Here is a 19441-nt window from a genome sequence, read left to right on the forward strand (position 1 = left end):
CTTTCTATTTTCTATATTTTTTTATTTAATAGATCTGAACAAATTATTAAGTTTACATTTATTTAAAAAATATTAAATCATTGCTTTGAAAAACCAAACATTCAAATATTTTTTTTAACAAACATATGAATATCTTTTGAATCAACGAAACATTCTACCTTATTTCAAAAGATTTTCAAACAAATATTTTTAAAATTCGAAAAATGATCAAACCTACGAAATGTTCAATTTTGAAAATGTTCTGATAGAAAAAAATTCAAATTTTAAATTGTTTTAATTTAAAAATGTTCAAATTAGAAAATTTATTCATATTTTTAATATGTTCAAAAATAAAAATGTTCACAATCAAAAATGTTCTTATTAAAAAATTTCAAAAATAAAAAATGATCGTATTAAAAATGTTCAAAAATAAAAATGTTCATTTTTAAAACATGTTCATATTTAAAAATGTTCAAACGCGAAAATTGTTTAGATTTGAAAATGTTCTATTTAAAAAATGTTTAAGTTTTAAAATTATTTGAATTTAAAAATGTTCAAATTAGTAAATTGTTCATATTTTTAAACTGTTCAAAAATAAAAATGTTCATATTCAAAAATGTAAAAAAATAAAAATATTCCTATTAACAATGTTCAAAAAAAATGTTCATATTTAAAACATGTTCAAAAATAAAAATGTTAGATTTTTATGAAGAAAAGGAAAAATATAAAGGGAGAAAAAAAAAAGGAAATTTTTTTAATACTTTTTAACCCATGAACATTTTTCAGAACGGAGAATACTTTTCGAATTCGGTGAACAATTTTTTAAAGGGAGTGGATAAAGTTTGAACCCATAACATTTTCTTCTAAATATATTTTGACCATGATTTTTTTATTGAAAAACAAAAATATAGAAAGGAAAACGAAAAAGGAGAATAGAAAAGAGAAGAATAATAATGCATATGAAAATAGGAAAAATTAAAAATTAAAACAGGAAAGAAAAAAAATTAAGTGAAAATAATTTGCGAAAAAATAAAAAGAATATTGACAAGCAAGGAAGCTGAACAAAGAAATTCAAGGAGACCAACGTAGAGAGAACGTGGAAAAAACAGCGACACAAGGTCACGTGAGCAAGATAAAATTAACAGCGAAGAATAAACTGGCCAAGGCCCAAAATGACTTGAGGGTATGCGGCGCCCGCGGTAACGCCCGCGTTAAGCGGTGAATAGGATTTGCCTCGCGCGTCGGCGTTTTCCTTTCCCTACTGAGCCGTACCGGAGCACGGAGGAGCGGCGGGGATGGAGGCGGTGAAGAGCCTTCTGAAGCCAAAGCCGACGCCGCAGCAGCAGCTGCGCGAGTGGCAGCGCCGCCTCCGCAACGAGGGCCGCAACATAGAGCGACAGATCCGAGGTGCTCCTCCTCTCCCCCTGTTCGATCTTCACTAGCTGGCTCCGGAGCTCTGGACGACGAACTGATGGGGCGATTCGGGTGTGGGCGGCGCAGACGTGGAGAAGGAGCAGAAGAAGGTGGAGAAGGCCATCAGGGAGGCCGCCAAGCGCGACGACATCGGATCGGCCAAGGTGATTTATAATGGACTGGACATCGATGATGCCTACTGTATTTATCATTGCAGAATGGATGCCTTCTCACGAAGCACCTTCATAAGTTTTACAATCGAGCCGATCTGCCTTGGGTGAACTTGGTATGGGAATTATACTACACTACTGATTTGAAGGACTCCAAACATATCCTTTTGGTGGAGGGACTGCTTAAAATTTCCAACTCTATTCATAGGGGTGGCAAACTGTAGCTTCGGAGATGGAAAACCTCTGGTACTTTGGAAGGATCAGCGGAGATCAATTCCTTTACAAGAAAAAAAAAAGTCGCATTTGTTTTTTTTTTTTTTTTTTTTTTGCAAAGAATGAGGATGTTTCAAAGCACACAGCTGATTTATCTGAACACTCCCACTTGCCTCTCCCTGACGAAGGTTTGGATGAGTTCTATGAACTCCAGACTATTGTTACTGGTTTAGAGGCCCAGCATACTCCAGGTCGTATGACATCCTTCAAGGTGTCTAAGGCATATATATAAATCCCAAATGGGGCATGAAGAGATCATACCCGTTTTGAAATGGTTATGGAAGGGGTGCTGTCAATATTCCCTCTAAAAACAGAAGTACAAAGTTTTCTTTTGGCTTCTTTTGCATAATAGGTTAACTACCAGAGCAATGCTACAGCACAACAGCTTCTTCATGGATGACTAAACTCCCTTGTCCTTTCAATGTCCTTCTGCTGTAAACTGCTGGCAGTACCTATGTCCTAATTGGGTGCCTCCTTATGCCACTCATCACAATATCCAAGTCACCATGCCGAGTCTTAAAACTGCCACTGATAAGCCCTTTTGCATGGAGATCATCATGCTGGTAGCTTGGGCAATCTGGATGACTCGGGAGTGCAGCCAATTTTATATAGCTGCAGGAAAAAAATTAAGGTTGAGACGACTCTCCTTAAACACAAGGCAGTCCAAAAGGCATACATTGGCATAGCAGACTGTGTGAATAATTTTTGCTAACTTAGCTTTAGTGGGCTTAAGGCCTTGTATTTCTCGTTTTGGTTGCTAACCTCTAGCACCTCTACCAGTACATATCCTTATTTCAAAATTCATAAAAATACATACTGGAGCCACTGTTCAGCCTAAAAAAAGAAGGTATCTATCTGTGTGTTGACGACGATTTCCCTTTTCAGGCGCTGGCCAAAGAGGTGGTTCGGTCGAGGAAGGCGGTCAACCGGCTCTACGAGAACAAGGCCCAGCTCAACTCCATCTCCATGCACCTTGGCGAAATTGTCGGTAAAGAGCTATCTCAAGCTCACCCATGGCCTCTATCTAGCTATCATGGTAGACAGTTGGTAAAATGCTAGACATATATGGTTGGTTGCTCGGGATATATGTGTCTTCAGTCTTCACAGTGTGCCATTAATGCTACACAAGTTCTGAAAATCAGTCCAGTTAATGTGCATCTTTTTTTTCTAAACAAACGTGCTGATCTTCATACTAGTTTAAACTTCCTCAATCGAGGTGGGAGTTGACCGGACCTCAAGCTTCTATGGATCATGATATAAAACTTAACCTTAGCCCAAGAACTGGCTTTAGTCTATAATAATGCAGGAAATACAGTAATGTGCTCACGAATATGTTGACTCTGCTTCCTCAGCTGGTACAGAATGTGTGTTAAAGCTTAATTGCTCTGATTGTATTTTGTATACCAGCCAGTCTACTTTCAAGTGCTGGTATTGCTCATGAATCATGTGGCTTGAGCTTCAGATGACCTATATCATCCTTTGTTGCTTGCTCGTGAATACATGACAGACACTAATGTCAACATTAATATGTAGATGCTACAGAATGGGTATTGAAGCTTACTTCGTCGCGAATGTACCAGCCATGGTACTTGCAAGTGCTATTGTTCGTGAATCCCATGACTTGAGCTTGAAATTACATATATCATTCCCCGTTTCTTGCTTACAAGTTGGAAGAATAAGTATTTATGTGACTAGCTTGGTTTAGCTTATCACAAGAGCCAGTGTTCCATTGGTTATGCAACTGTTTCATTATGAACTGAGGTTTGTACTAATGTATTGCCATGTTTTGTAATCTTTCAGCCACTACCAGAACAGTGGGTCATTTGTCCAAGAGCACCGAAGTGATGAAGCTTGTCAACAACCTTATGAAAGCCCCAGAGGTAGCTGTCACTATGCAGGAATTCAGCAAAGAGATGACAAAGGTATACCAGACCTCTTGCAAAGATTTCTCTTTTGTTTTGTTATACTAGTACCAGTTCTGGCTTCATGGTTGCTGCTGTGCAGGCTGGTGTCATCGAAGAAATGGTGAATGACGCGGTGGATTCAGCACTGGACAATGAGGACATGGAGGAGGAGATTGACGAGGAGGTTGATAAGGTCCTTTCTGCAATTGCCGGGGAGACTGCTTCCCAACTTCCAGAGGCTGTCCGGAAAGAAAAAGAGCAGGTCACGCAACCTTCGACAAGTCAACCTGTAGAGGTAATATACTGCAATTGGTGCTTTCGGTGCATATTGTGCAATCTTAAATGTGCTTTGCTGCCTTGAGTCCTAGCTTAACAAGGAGCTTTCACCATGTGCAGAGAACTGCTATAGCAGAATCTGTTGATGATGGCGACGAGGATGAGCTAGAAAAGATAAGAGAAAGGCTCGCTAAAGTGAGGTCATAAAAGACAATTGATGTGTTCACATGTATAATAGTCCATTTGATAATGTATGTTTGTATGATACACAAGTTGACAGATGACTTTCTTTGTCACTGACAATCTAATTCATTCACCCACATTCACCGGCGTAAACTTGTCAAATTGCTGTTGTAACTTGTAAGGATCATCTCTCGTGTGATGTGTCCTGTATTTCTTCTGGTTTTCTACTTCTTGTGAATACACACAGTTATTCTATAATCATATTATCTAAGTAATCCTGAAAATTGCACTTCATCTGTTGTTTCACTTCAGTTTAAACAATGGTATGTTCTGTTCAGTTTTGCAGGTTCTGGAAGCACTGGACAATGCTAGCGAGCAAGCTATGAGGAGAAGAGTTAAACTTCAACAGGAAAAAACCATGCTGGACACGCTGGGGGGTTGTTCGATAGTAGTGGAGTTGCAGGCTCCTCCGGCAGCAATGGCGTGATCGTCCCATCTCCCATGCTGTACGCACCAGAATCCCCAAGGCCATACTCGTCGAGGAAGTAGATGCAGTCTTGTCGAGCTCCAGCGGCAGCAGCAGGGACTGACTTGGAGCACTGCCTGCTCACGAAGAGTGCCTGCCCCTCCAGGCCGTCGACCTTGTTCCACTGGCCACTGTTCAGGTCGGCCTCGACGACGGAGAGCTCACGAGCCCAGTTTGCGTACTCAGAGTACCAGACGTCGCTGACCCATCGCCTCACCATGAGCAACTTGCTATTGGATTCCACTAGATATCGCTCGACCTCGTAGATACCTGGGGAGGGACTAGGAGGGAGATCAGAAGCGCAGAGGATCCGCCTGCTGAAGCGTGGCCTTTTCTCGTCGTTGTGGAGCTGAAGACCAAGGAGCTTACAGTCCTCCCTGGTGATGGCGTGGATCTTCCCACGAAAGATAACAATGTCACGGATCTTGCCAATGTACCGGTCAGTCCGCAGTACTTGGCACGACTGAATCTTGCCGTCTGGCCGGCAGATAGAAGCCAGAATGCCGGATCCATAGGTGGACCTGAACAGAACCGCTACAATTTGAGGCGCTGAGGACACCACCACCTTGATGATATTGGTGCTCTTGACGTCACAACCCTTCAGGCGAGTGGCTAGCTCGGGGAGAGGGGTCACATCGCTGGAGAAGGTGTTCATCAGAGAGCAGTGGCCGTCGCCATGCAGGAGGAAAAGCATATTCTCGCCGGCGCAGTAGCAGCTCGTGCCGTCGTCCGAAAGACGCACATGGTGGGCGGTGTTGTTGCAGACGTCCAAGAGGGTACCGTCGTGGAAGGCGAGCCAGGGTAGCTGCGGCGGAGACTGGTGCAGCATGGGGGAGCGCCACGAGCGGCACACGGCGCGGAGGCGGATGCGGTCGGCGAGGGAAGGGAGGCCGCAAAGTACGACGCCGAGGAGATCGGACGGCAGGTCCGGCCATGTGGACGGGTGCCGAGGTCTTGAAGACGCCATTGATCGCGAAGATGAGATGTGACTTGATTATTTTTCCTGGCAAAATATGAGATTGTAGATGGATCTGGGTTTGTTTGTGGCCTACGAAACGTGATTTATTGGACTCCCCTTAACTTAAGGTTCCCGTTTAGTTTCTGTGCTTTTCAATATAGGAGACACACTTGAACTCTATATATGTAGTAATAAGTAATAACTAGGAGTAGATTGTTATTTTCACACCCCATAAGCTGATGTTAGAAATTTGCAATTAGTGAAGATTGCTGTTGCACGAAATACGCAATGACACATTGAGCAGGAACTTGTGACACAGGCCTACACATGTATCCCATATCTATGCTGGTTTCCCGCTGATAAATTTTCCCGTCTCTGTTTTCTCAGTATTGTTTCCAGCCATCTCCTTCGGCTGTTACATAAGAGTGAGCTGTTTCTTGTTTCTTTTTTTTAATAATGGCTGCTTTATTACTTATAGAAAGCAATTACACCCGATCTCTGCATAGCTAAGATGCACACAACAGTTCAAAGTCTTAAAAATCTGCAGTTTATGTACCTCCAGTATTGTTAACTCTTATTTAAAAGAAGAAATAAATCAAACGATTATTCACTTAGTTGTATTTGGTAGCTCAGTTGGCTTATCTCAGCTCATACAAGCTGAGTCCAGCTATGGTGACCACACACAAGTGTGTTTTATGTTGACCACTTATGGATGGCACTAGTGTGTAACTTTCATTGAATTGTAGTTTACACACAGCAAAAGCAGGGGCGGAGCTGATTTAAAAAATACACTACTACTAGAATTTGCCTGCTTCCAATAAATCTGCTATGAAAGAAAAAAAAAACCTTTGGCTTTGGCGTTTAACTTTTCTACAGCAAAAGCGGGTTGTATAAGAAGAACCAAACACACCTTTAACAACCATGTTTCTTCCTTCCCTTTGTTATTATTATCCAACGTTTATCAGCAGAGTTGCACACAAATGGGACCATACAATAACTGTTAACTGTAAAACAAAGTTCTCTGCTTTGATCAAACCTGTATTTACTGAAAAGAAAAAGGGGCTTTGTTTCTATCCCTGACATTCTAGTCACTAAACAATAGACATGTTACTACCACTTAATTACCTACTCCCTCGGATCCATATTACTCCACTTGTCTCTACTATTTGTGATAGCTAATATGGATCGGAGAGAGCACTAACTCTAAAAACCTGGTTTGCCAAAAAGACTCTGAAATCCAGGTTTGAAGTAAAAAATTCGTGAAACCCTAGAAGAGTGCTGGATCCCTGTCATTCTACCTTCTAACTCTAAAAACCTGCAACTTTTGATCACTCAGGCAGCCAAGGTACCCATCTCCTGCTGGACTTTCCGCGTACCTTAGATCAAAGATTGGTTCACGGTGGGCGGGCAGAGCAGCAGGCATCCCAAACAAAGGAAGCTCCCAGGTCTGGACCCCACACAACGCCTCGTCCCCAAAGGCAAAGAGGTGCCGACTGTTTCCGTAAGGAATGATCGAGGATTTGCACATGCGGATTTCACTCACGTTGGAGTAACAGGCGCTGCCTTGGGCAAAGGATGCATTTCCTGTCCTTGTGATGACTGTGTGATACCCCAGTTTCCCTGATCCAGACGGTGTCGGTGTTTGCGATAGATATGCTTGGGATGGAGCCACGTCTCCTGATAGATCAGACTTTGGCCGGAAGGAGGCCACCAAGAGATCACTTGATGGGGGCCTACACGCGAGCGAGAAGCAAACACGTTGATTATCTTCCCCTAGCAGCAACTTTGGCCTGAGAAAAAACAATTCATGGATCAACAAAACAGCAAAGGCAGTTCTAAAACAAACACCAACCAACATCAGTAATCGCAAACTACATGATTGAACTATCCATGTGTCACATACTTGCTTTGGTTGCCATCAACATCCCACATGCAAGGTCCGATAGCAGAAGCAGAAATAACCTTCCTGGAACCGCTGCTATCAGTGACTGAGTGGAGTGTATGAACCAGATGAGAAGATAGCCCAGCCATAGAATGCAAGGGTCTTGAAGTCTGACGAGTATCAAAGACCAAAAGCATTCCATTCTACAGTACACAAATAATTTATTCATGTAAATCTTGCAAGGGTATCAACATTTAATACGCTTGAGATCAGGGCATCTGCTGAACCTGCAAGCCAGCATAAATATGGTGTGAAGCAGAGTCGTGTGCTGAGCAGGACCAAGCAGGAGCCTGCAAGGTAATGTCACAGATAATTAGGTCATTATGGCATTATCTGAAATAACAAAAGTGTTCTCATCCAACTGTGTTCAATCAATAGGACATTTCCAATGCAGGTGAATCCAAAATTCCAAATGGGATACCAAAATGCCTTTCTATCACAGATTCTTGGGGGTCTGCAGCGAGTCAAATGTGTGCTGTTGTAGGCATAATCATGTGGTAACATAACCAAGCAGCACTAAGTTCCATTAATCAAACCTCCAAACAAGCTAACAACAGGATTTGTATACCAGATACATGTTTCATTTGCTAAATAAGACGGATAACAAAAGGCGACAGTAGCGTTAGTTGCAAGTTGCTATAGAGTTGCAAGGTCAGACTATTACCGGCAAATAGCATTGAAGAACAACACTGTCAGTCGTCATGCTGGATTCAAATACAATGAGAAGTGTTGAAAAGAAAAAAGGACAAACAAGCTCAAAGGCAACAAGAAAACAGAAAGGAACCACATTTTTTCATAAGTTCAAGACAAACCTGAGAAGTGATAGCCTTTTTCCCAGTGATGCATATAGAGCAGAGCCACCAGGCAAGATACATATATCCTTGACAACTTTAGTATCAGGGGGAAGCTGTATATTACGTGCTTCATAATTGGAAGACATATTAATCTGTTGACAGTAAATCACACACAATAAGGTATTGCAAAATTTAGTGGCCATCCATTCATTTGGCAAAAGCACATGATTTAAACACACCTTGGTAAGAACATGTTCCCCAAATACACCAGGTGCCTTTCGAGAAGCAAGTATTATTTGGTTAGCTGCGTCTATGCCCATGACTCGAGCTCCATCAAAAAATAAATCATTCTGCAAAATATGGGTAACAGATTATAAGAGTTACACAATTCAATTCTGAAACAAGTAAAATCCATCAATGAAATTGTAAAATTGGTGGGATTTTTTGCCAGATTTGACCACCTGCCATGGCCACAAGTGCCACGTGTCACTTGCCTACCATGCCGAATTCAGCCAGCAGGTGGTCCTTTCTGTCATTGCACTGGGGCAGAAGGTTAAATCTGGCAAAAATTCGGTGTTGCAATGAGAATCAGCAGTACACATTCTGAAAGCCTCTTGACTCTACCTAAGCATTAGGTACCAGTTTGTATTATTTCATTTTTTTCTCGAAAGGCTAAGTTTCTTTTCCACGAGAATGGGTCTGACCATGTTCTGATGTGCCGAACACATGTTTTCACCATCAAATGTAATGGTTCTATTATCTGACAATTACCATATAAACAGTTGGCTTCCTTAGTCACAAAATTAAATAGGTACTTCTTATGAAGCGTATGGAGATTCTCATCAACCTCCTAAAACAACCCTCGGATGCAAAAAAAAAAAAAAAAGGTATGTATGTTCTATTGACCCTAAAATATCACATGTGGAAGTCCCTGCTCAATCCCATTTCTACTTTGAAGTTGCTATTACTCAAATGTTTCGGGTCATACAAGAAACCATATAGAAATGATCAGTAAAACATGTACTCCCTCCGTCCGGAAATAAGGGACTCGGATTTGTCTAGATTCACATATATTTAGGCGTGTTTTAGTGTGTAGATACAGGCGAATCTAGACAAATCCGAGTAACTTATTTCTTGACAGAGGGAGGTGGTATATACTATATTGAATATACACAACTGAAAAATAGCACTTTGTAACAAATATTTACCTTTAAGACAAAACAGCAACTGTTGCTAGAGCTATGATCTGCTCTGTCTGAGGCTGACGGTTCCAGATATGTTCTTCCATCCGAGCGCTCTGCTATTTTCTTCAAAGCGGAGGAAGATTTAGCACATATATTCTCACACAGCGATATTAATATTTGAATTTTTAAAATAGTATTACCTGTCTTTTTGCGACACCAACATCTGTTGACCTCTGATTCTGAAACGTGCACCACATAAGTAAATATAAGCATAAGCTTCTCACAAAAGTGACAACTATTGAGCACAATTTTTTGCACGGTCTTTGATGTAGTCTTTGACCACTAATATATATACTAAATTATATGGATTAAGAATGTATAAATGGTATAGTTGCATCCGTCTTGAAAATTTCTTTTGTTTCATATATATTTTTATACAAACTTTGTGGACATCTTATAAGTACAAATCATAGTCAAAGTTGTAAGTTCCTGACCAGTGAAATTTAAGTGCACCTTATATTTAGGCGCGGAGGGAGCACCATCTTTGTGCATTATTACAGTACACTATGAACTTGACACAACTGTTATCATTCAGAATTTGAGCAGTACAATAAGTAACTAAGCTGGCTACAACCTATAGCATACCTTCTCAGCAATTATCTCCTCAAGCAACTTCCCTTGTTTCAGGACCTTATCCCAAGAAGAAAAGAAAAATGTTAGCAGGAAATTACTGGTACAAATCACCAAGAGAAAGCATTCTGTTTTCTACTCAGGTTACTGAAAAGGAATTCAAAGAAGCTCGACATAAAGATATTACTTACCACTTCTGCAAGGGATTCGACCTTTTCCCTGCAAGACGATAATTGCTGCAGAGATGCAACAATATTCAGTTAATGGTCAAACAAAATATTCAGACAGTATGAAGAAACAAACCTAACCTTTTCTAGGTCATTATTTAGAACCACAACCTCCGTCGCATAGAGATTGATGATGTCCTTATGTTTAAACCTCCTTGCACATTGAGGGCACTAACAAAGAATGAATTGGATAATGTGATTGGCAGATTATGCAGAAGGATATGGACGCAGTTATTCCAAATTTTTATCATTTGGCATACGTACCGTCGCACTAATGTTACCCCGCTGCATTAACCATCTCTCCAGGCAGGATCTGCCGTAGACATGCCCACAAGGAATACAGCTGCAACATAGGGTATATCACCTAGTTAGCCATGTACGCGTCGTATACTAGACCAACCAGAGCAAGATCTAGTTCAATTTCAGGCAATAGTCATTGACACATTATAACAATAATAACATTTGGGGACTAATCTAGTCCTATTTCAGTCAATAGATATATCCATTCGATGTAGCCATGGCCCATCAAAATTCAAGGCGACATCGACAATAGTGCTGATGTGACACCATGTACCCTTGAAAGTACATTCAGAGTTCCAATTTCTTGTTAGTTCGAAAAAAAAAAACTCCAAAAGCATCCTTGTTCTTGTGACAAACTGACAACTAAGTAGCAAACGCGAAGCAGGCAGTAAATCATCGAGCAATCCGGCCTCACCTTATGCGATGCTCGCCTTCGGAGGTCCAGGGCTCCATACACACGGGGCAATTGGGGGCGTTGGTCGCCCTATCCGCTGCTGCTGCCGCCGCGCCGCCGGGAACCCTAGCCGGCACGGATGGCCCGCACCCCTCCGCGACACTCTCCCCCTCCTCCTCCTCCTCTTCCTCCGACTCGCCCTCCGACTGTCCCTCCTCATCCGACCTTTCGCCGTCCTCTACATCCGTGCTTTCCTCAGACGACGACGAGTCTGAACCTCCCCCCTCCGAGCCATCCTCCTCATCCGGACCGTCCGCGTCCTCGCTGTAGCTGACCTCGAAATCGACGTCCTCGTCCTCCTGGATCGGTGCCGGAGGCGACGCGCGCCTGCCGCGGGAGCGCGGCGGCATGGCGGCGGCGGAGAAGAAGGGCAAGGGCGGAGGCGCCGAAACCGCCGGCTTGAACGGATTTTTTCGATTTTCCCTTTGTTTAATTTCTCTGTGTTTGGCATGAGAACAAATCGGTTTTGGTAACTTCCATCGCCGTCGTCGGTTTTCCATCGTGGGGTTAGAGCATCTCCAATCCAGGGGTATCTCTCAGCCATTGATTTCACCTTAGTCTAATCTGATCTGTTCATTTTTTACCACGTTGGTATAAAACGAGCATCTAACGGAGGAAACCTTAGCCCCAAGCCCCCAATCCCTCGCGTCCTTGTGCCCCCAATCCCCTCGCCCGGCGGCGCCGCTCCGCCTCCCTATCCGCCACCTGCGGTCCTCCTCCCGAAACCTCTCATTCTCGGCCGCCGTCGCACGTGCCGCCTCTCGCTTCGGTTCTCGGGTCGCTCCCTCTCCTCGACACCCTTCTCCTCCCGGCTCTCTACCCTCGGCGCCGCTCCTACGCGCTCGCGCCGCTCACCTCACCGGCGCGATGCGGTCCGACGGATTCCTCCCACTGCTGCGTGAAGGGCTGCCATGGCTGCACGGCGTCAGATGGTAGGAAAGGAGTCAGTGGCCTACTCGCGCGAGATTTTTAAGTCCAGATGCCTGTCATGCCATACATCGCAATCCCAGGAATATTGTTGTTGCGAGACATAACAGTTGAATACCATAAGTCATCATTCATTACATACCATAGTCGTCTTACAAATAGATCACATGATCCAATATTACACAAACAGTTGATCTACTGATCAACGGACATACACAAGTTCATAGCGGAAGCGTAAATAGAATGGACTCTCTAGTCCACGAGCCAACGTCCGACGTAGAAGATTCCCTAGTTGTCGTAGACATCTTGGTTGCCGTCATCTTGATAGTTCTGCTCCTCTTCATAGTCTGGCCATTTGAATAGCCAGGGACATAGCCGTGAGTACTTTAAAGTACTCGCAAACTAATACTCATGTAAGTACTATCAATTCTAGTAAGGGGGTGCTAAGCTCTAGTTTATTTGCATAAAGCCAATTTTAGTTCACAAGTATTTGAGAAAAGACTTATTCATGTGCTAGATAACTCAAGTGGGAACATTAGTGTCCTTCCCACAACTCAAGTTGTGATTCAAAAACAAGTCACCATTCACCATTCACTTCACCAACATTTTCAAGAATCTGACACTGGAAACTGTATGGCATTTCCAACCGTCCGTAACCGTGGACACGGCTATTCGAATAGTTTTACACTCTGCAGAGGTTGCACACTTGTGCCACAACATTTGATTTCATCCGTCGGGATAACCCCGAATCATCGTAACACAGTACGCGGATCATCAACCATAACCTTTCACTTACAAACCCTAGTATAGGCACCTCTCCCCATGAGCTTGGCCTCCCAGTGAAGACCAACTGTCAACCTGGGAACTGCACAGGGCTTGGCCGTACAATTCACCTCACTTCACATCATTTCTGAACAACGGAGGCAGTGATGTCTACGGGTGCTTCTATTCTTGTAGACAGTGTTGGGCCTCCAAGAGCAGAGGTTTGTAGAACAGCAGCAAGTTTCCCTTAAGTGGATCATCCAAGGTTTATCGAACTCAGGGAGGAAGAGGTCAAAGATATCCCTCTCAAGCAACCCTGCGATCACAATACAAGAAGTCTCTTGTGTCCCCAACACACCTAATACACTTGTCGAGTGTACAAGTGCACTAGTTCGGCGAAGAGATAGTGAAATACAAGTGGTATGAATGAATATGAGCAAGTAGTAACGGCGCCATGAAAAGTGCTTGTCAGGCGTGCAGTTGATGGTAGTAATATTGCAGGAAGTAAAGATGTAGTAAAACAGATGAACAAGCGATGATTGCGGTATTTGGAAACAAGGCCTAGGGATCATACTTTCACTAGTGGACACTCTTAACATTGATCACATAAATAAATAAGTTCTCTTCCTTTGTGCTACATATACTCTTGTTTGATAATGAACACCATTCGTTGTGTAGGGCTACGAGAGCACCTCAATGCCGGAGTTAACAAGCTCCACAACATTTGACATTCATATTTAAGTAACACATACATGTCACTGTTGTTGTTGCCGTAGCCGGACACAAGGAGGAGCAGGCCGTTGCAATGGTCACGTACGCCAGCCCATCCGTGCCGAAACAGAGGGCGTTGGAAACCAGATCTGCGGGTCGAGGCCGGCGGAGCGAGAAAATAGGAATAGCCTTCGCATCCGAAGTTGTAGGTGAACACGCCGGGGAACGCCCGTGGTGGGAAGAAGTAGGGCAGCAGAAGGCTGTTGTCGTCGACAATGGCACGCCACGCACGACAGACGCGCCGCGAGTCGGCGAGGGCGCGGCAGGGGAGGCGGCGGAGGATGTCTAGGAGAAGGTCGTAGGCGAGGTGCATGCCATCGCTGGCGTCCATCGGCCGGCGATGGTGGATCTGTTGGTTCCCTAGCACGGACGAGGTACGAACGCCACACAACAAAGCCGGGACACGCTAAATCAAACTCTATCTATTGTCGTCAAAGTCGATCTCCTTAAATAACTCGAACTGCTTGGTTTCCGTAAAGCAACTGATTCGGTTCGGCGTGCGTATATACTTGTATATAGATTTCTCTGCGGACGAGGTACGAACGCCACACAACAAAGCCGGGACACGCGATAATACATGAGATAGATACGGCAAGGTTGCTGTAAATCAAACTCTATCTATTGTCGTCAAAGTCGATCTCCTTAAATAACTCGAACTGCTTGGTTTCCGTAAAGCAACTGATTCGGTTCGGCGTGCGTATATACTTGTATATAGATTTCTCTGTTGCAAATTCCAACGCGATTGAAGCTAATCTCCACTGGTGGAAAAAGGAGCTTTGGTCGCGGTTGGCAACTGCCATTAGTCGCGGTGGCGCAACCGCGACCAAAGTAGCGCGACTAAAGGCCCCCCCTTTAGTCGCGGTTCCTTACGAACCGCGACTAAAGGCCCGTCCACGTGGGCCGCGAGGCGGCGCCGGAGCGGAGGACCTTTAGTCGCGGTTCTTCCGGCCAACCGCGACTAAAGGCCTCCGCGAGGTTTAGGGTTTAGCCCCCCTCCCCCTAAATCTGGTTTCTTTTTAATTTGTATTATTTTATTTCTTTTGGGTTTTAATTTTGAAGGAGTTTCACATATTCTACTCGATACTGTATACATACATGCATATGAATGTACAATTTCAAACAAATTTGAAATTAGAACCAAAAAGAATTCAAGAGGAATATACAATATATATTCAATATCGGATGACCATATACAATATATATTCAATATCGGATGACCATATACAATTTTGAACAAGTTAGTTACAAATTCTGGTGCATATAAAGTTCTACGTCATCGTAATAGTGTTCTCCTCTAGGATCGATGACTTCCCTCGCCAACCATCCAGCTAGTTCCTCTTGAAGTGGTCGGAAGCGAGCTTCTGGACTAAGCGTCTTCCGGAGGTTATTCCTCGAGATGTTGTTCTCACGGTTCCGGTCCCGCTCATTGCGGTATCTCCGGATCCTCTCACAAACATAGTATCCACATAGATTGGTCCCCGGTGGCTGAGTATCCCCAGTCGTCCGCACTGCCATTTTAAAATGTAGCTCTTTTTTGAATTCACCGACCTTGGTATCTACGAACCGTCTCCAAACCCTACGAGGCAAAGAAAATTAAATAAACAAGAGAGTTATTAATTAGTTACTTGATATTAGGAAATGATGAACGAAATAGGCCGATCGATATAGAGCGCAAATGAATGAAAATAATTACTTTTGCATCATTTTTCTCATGTCGCCCCAAAGCGCCGGATCCATATTCGAGAGTCGTGGACGAGAACCGAGGAGGTCCGAACTTTAATTACCATAAGAATCCAGTGGAACCTGCGGACACGATACATGCACGATCATGCATAACTCATCGATTAGCCACATACCATGCATGGAGTAAACAAAAGAGAATGTGATCAAGACAGAAACACTCACCCAAAATGGTAAGGAAATAGAATATCACTTTTCTGTTGCTGTTTTCTAAGAAACCGCCACGAGTCTTCCTCCACGTCGGCGGGGTGGTGTTCTAACACATATGAATTAACGATGTGTGGGTCAATGAACCCAACATCATGGATGTTCCTTATTCGCATTTCCCGCTTCTTCATTCCGCATAATAGCGTACACAACAAGATAGTTAGGACAATATATATATATATATAGTGCAGGCAATGAACGAGATGGGGTAGAAATTAATAAATCACTTACGTAACGTAGCAACCGATGATAGATTTGTCGAGGTCGCGCAGATTGAACAACCGGAACAATTCACTCGGAGGAATTTGTACCCGTAACGTTTGAAGTGATGCTCATATCTAACTTCCGCATAGATATAGTCTTTGGCGTCTTTATGTTTTATGTAACCCTTGTACCAATTTAGCAGACCTTTCATTTGTCGAGGTAGATCCTCTTCTCGCGCAGGCTCGATGAGAGGGCCATTCTTCACATATGTAAATACTACGTCCTTCATTGGCGCCTCATCAAGGCCTAACGAATGCACGAAGATTGATACCTAAGTCGGCCGCTTGTTCTCCGGCACTCGTTACAGTCAATCCATAAGCTGCTCGCAGCTGCTATGATATCGGGGGCATCCGGACCGGCGGCTTGCACTATGAGCGGGGGCGATCGATTGTTTACTTTGTTCCCCGAGCTGGGCAACTTCTTTCCCCCTTTCTAATTTTGTCTCGGCCTCGTCCTCCAAGGCTTTCTTCTCCGCCAACTCTTGGTTCCTCTTGACCGCGAGTGCTTGCCTACGAAGTTCACGTAAATAGTCGTCAGGCGATTCTTCGCGGCTTGGGACGGTGTGTTCAAAAATGACTTAGCCCACTGCTTTTGCTTGTCGAATATACCGGCTTGGGCTCGCCCTCTCTTTTCTTCTTGCACTCCTCCTTCCATTTCTCATGCTCGAGCAGCCACGGCCGCTGCATTTTCCTCGACACTAAGTTCCCAAGGCCTCGGGATGAGAGGCTTCGGTGATGGCTCCGGTATCTTTGTGGTTCTAGGTACATAAGGGTCCGGGTTAATAACCCAGGACTGCTTCGCTTCTTCGCCGGAGGTGGATTGGGGGCGGTACCGGTGTCCGATCACCCGCCGGACGAGGATCGGGGGCGGCGTCGGCCGACGTGAATGAGGTGTATTAGGTGAAGCACCACCGCCACCGTCACCGCCACCGCCACCGTCACCGCCACCGCCACCGCCACCGTCACCGCCACCGCCACCACCACCACCGTACGGGTGGACTTGTTGGCGCCTCGCCCGGAAACTTGATAAATTTCTTCCGCCATAGAATGAACTCGGCGCTTGACATCTCCAAGTCTTTTCACCCCTTCGGTGTAGCAATGTCAATGTCCGGGTCCTCAAACCCTTGGACTATCTCCTCCACCGTGACACGAGCATAGCCATCTTGAATGGGGTTGTTGTGGTGGAGTGCTCCAGTGGTAAAGCACCGCCGATGGCTACCTTCATGGACATGTTCCCGATAGGATAATACGGATGACATGCTTTCATCTCCTTTATATCGTCCACGGGGTAGCGAGGAGGCTCCGGTGCAGTAATTTCGACCACCGCAGGCTCCGGTGCAGTAATTTCTATCGTCGGTGCACCGGCCCGGTGAGGCCTCCGTGGAAGCCACGCCGCTTCTTCTCCGCTGCCGGCTTCCGAGATCCATTGGATGATCTTCACGCTGCGCCCGAGCTGCTCTCTCTTTCGGCTACTAGTACACTCACGGTTTTCTTCATCACATCCATTTCCGTTACCAACTGCGCCACAACATCTTTTTCCCGATCCATCTTTCTCTTACGGCTTCGTAACCGTACGGGTCATCGTTCGGGGGAACCCTATTTTCCACGGAATGGGCCCCATGCCTCGTACACGTCCTCCGTGTTCAGGATTCCCGAGGGCTTTTGTCGGGCGTCGTTCTCTCCGTTGAACTTGATCCTCCCCTCTTGAGCATCCCTCATTGCCTCAATAAGCTTTTTGGTGGGTGTAATTATTTTGCCCTCGGTAAACACACTCCCTCGTCTCCGGGTTCAGCGATCCCCCATGCCCGTACCACCAGCTTTTGGCCCTTGGGTCCCATCCCTCCGCACCTGGACGGATTCCTCGCGCCCTCGGCTCGTTCTCCATCTTCTCCCACCTAGGCTGCCAAAAGCGATACCCTCCTCGGCCCCATTTTATGATTGTACTCCTTCTTGGCCGCATTTTCCTTATTTTTTTCGATAGTTCAAGGAACTGCTCCGATTTCTTTTGCTTCACAAATTCTGGCCAATCATGTTGCGCTTTCTCATATTGTCCTTTGAAATCCGAGTCTTGCCCCGGTTGACAAAGTCATGGGCTAGATTTTGCTTGTATTTCCGTAATGCGTTGGCCATCCTAGAAAGAGCGAACTCGTTTGACTAGCTTGCGCCTCTTCTTGTTTTCCTCCGCAATCTTGTTACCCTCCTCATCGTATTTGCGGTATTCCGAGGTAGAACGAAATGTTCCATAAGCTTGTTGAAGCAATCTTTTTTTCTCTCTTATCGACAAAAGTGAAACCAACACGTGCCTTCTTTGGCTCATTCCACTCCCGGCGGGTGATCGAGACGTTGTCTCTAACAACGGCTCCGCATTGGCCGACAAACTTGGTGGCGTTCTTGCTGGGCTCCAGCCGCTCTGCCGGTTGCTTCGTCGACAACATCGATGGTGCATGTTTCTCCCGCTTTCATCGTCTTGGTTGCGCCACGCTTTGACGACGTACTCGATTTTTTCGACGATCCGGCCGAGGGCTAAAATAAGAAAGAGAGTCGCGCGCGTTAGTACACACACATTTATTCAAATCGTTAGTTGTATCACCGGACGCTCAATATGTATATATATATACCTCGGCGCCGGAGGTGGTTGCTACTTCCAATTGAAGATCGTCGTTTATCGACGTTTCTTCGGCATCATCTTGCCGACGGCGCCCTTCATCTTCACCCTCAAGGTTCGGATAAGAAGAGATATCATCTTCTTCTTCTCCTCGGTCAGCACAAATGGAATATCGCCTTTTATGATGCCGAATATATGGTCTTCGACGTCCGGATCATAGTTGTCCGGAATCGGGTCAGCTCTATCGTCCGCCATATGTCAGTCCTGAAAACATGTAGTCAAAACAAATTAATTAAGTGAAGAAGGGGCGGTGGTGGTGGCGAAAGGGCGGTGGCAAAAAGGAGGGGGCCGGCGAGCTGGAAGGGGTGGGAGAGGGTGTCGCGGAAGAGCGCGAGACGAGGCGGTAGACGACGGCGTCACGGAGAGGGAGGCGAGGACAACACACACATAACCCTCGCCGCCCCCTGATCTCGATCCCAAAAAACACCGCGCGTATGCGGAGGGGGCGACGAGGGGCTCGCTCCCCCCTCAGTATACGCGCGCGGTGGCGGTGGTGAAAGGGCGGTGGCGAAAGGGCGGTGGCGGTGCCGAGGACACATAACCCTCGGCGCCCTCTCGATCCCAAAAAAACACGCGCGCATACGGAGGGGCGACGAGCGCTGCCCCTCCGTATACGCGCGGTGGTTGGGTTATGTGTCCTCGGCGCCCTAGTGCGTGTGTGTGGCACGCCGCCCCTAATGCGTGTGTGTGGCGCGCGCCTCGCCCGCGCCGCCGGCCTCCGTCTCCCCTAGATCTAGTACGTTTTATTAAGTCAAGATTTTAAGTCAAAATTATTAAGTCAAAAAAAGTCAAAATTTTAAGTCAAAATTGTTAAGTTTTAATTTTATTAAGTCAAGATTTTAGTTAATTAAGTAAATTTGTTGTGTTCAGTAAACAAAAAAGTGTAATTAAAT

At 45.1% G+C, this 19441-nt stretch overlaps 2 protein-coding genes across 2 annotated transcripts; one reads left to right on the forward strand and one right to left on the reverse strand.

Moving 5' to 3' along the window:
* The first annotated feature begins 1267 nt into the window (after positions 1-1267).
* Positions 1268-4456, forward strand: LOC124694674 (vacuolar protein sorting-associated protein 24 homolog 1-like). The gene is made up of 6 exons (XM_047227632.1): positions 1268-1386; positions 1480-1556; positions 2721-2823; positions 3636-3757; positions 3840-4034; positions 4136-4456. Exons 1-6 carry the CDS (start codon positions 1275-1277, stop codon positions 4220-4222), a joined length of 696 nt encoding a protein of 231 aa, XP_047083588.1. The 5' UTR covers positions 1268-1274; the 3' UTR covers positions 4223-4456.
* A 2196-nt stretch (positions 4457-6652) lies between these two features.
* LOC124694677 (E3 ubiquitin-protein ligase RFWD3-like) lies at positions 6653-11563 on the reverse strand. Its single transcript, XM_047227635.1, has 13 exons — positions 11175-11563; positions 10724-10802; positions 10541-10630; positions 10424-10468; positions 10248-10292; positions 9803-9841; positions 9627-9725; positions 8658-8768; positions 8437-8570; positions 8289-8328; positions 7852-7914; positions 7586-7767; positions 6653-7472 (listed from the first exon to the last, which is right to left on the reverse strand). The coding sequence occupies exons 1-13, from the start codon at positions 11561-11563 to the stop codon at positions 6977-6979; spliced, it is 1812 nt and encodes a 603-aa protein (XP_047083591.1). The 3' UTR covers positions 6653-6976.
* Between the last annotated feature and the right edge of the window lie 7878 nt (positions 11564-19441).

This window comes from Lolium rigidum, chromosome 3 (genome assembly GCF_022539505.1).
Source record: "Lolium rigidum isolate FL_2022 chromosome 3, APGP_CSIRO_Lrig_0.1, whole genome shotgun sequence".
Classification (NCBI taxonomy): Eukaryota; Viridiplantae; Streptophyta; class Magnoliopsida; order Poales; family Poaceae; genus Lolium; species Lolium rigidum.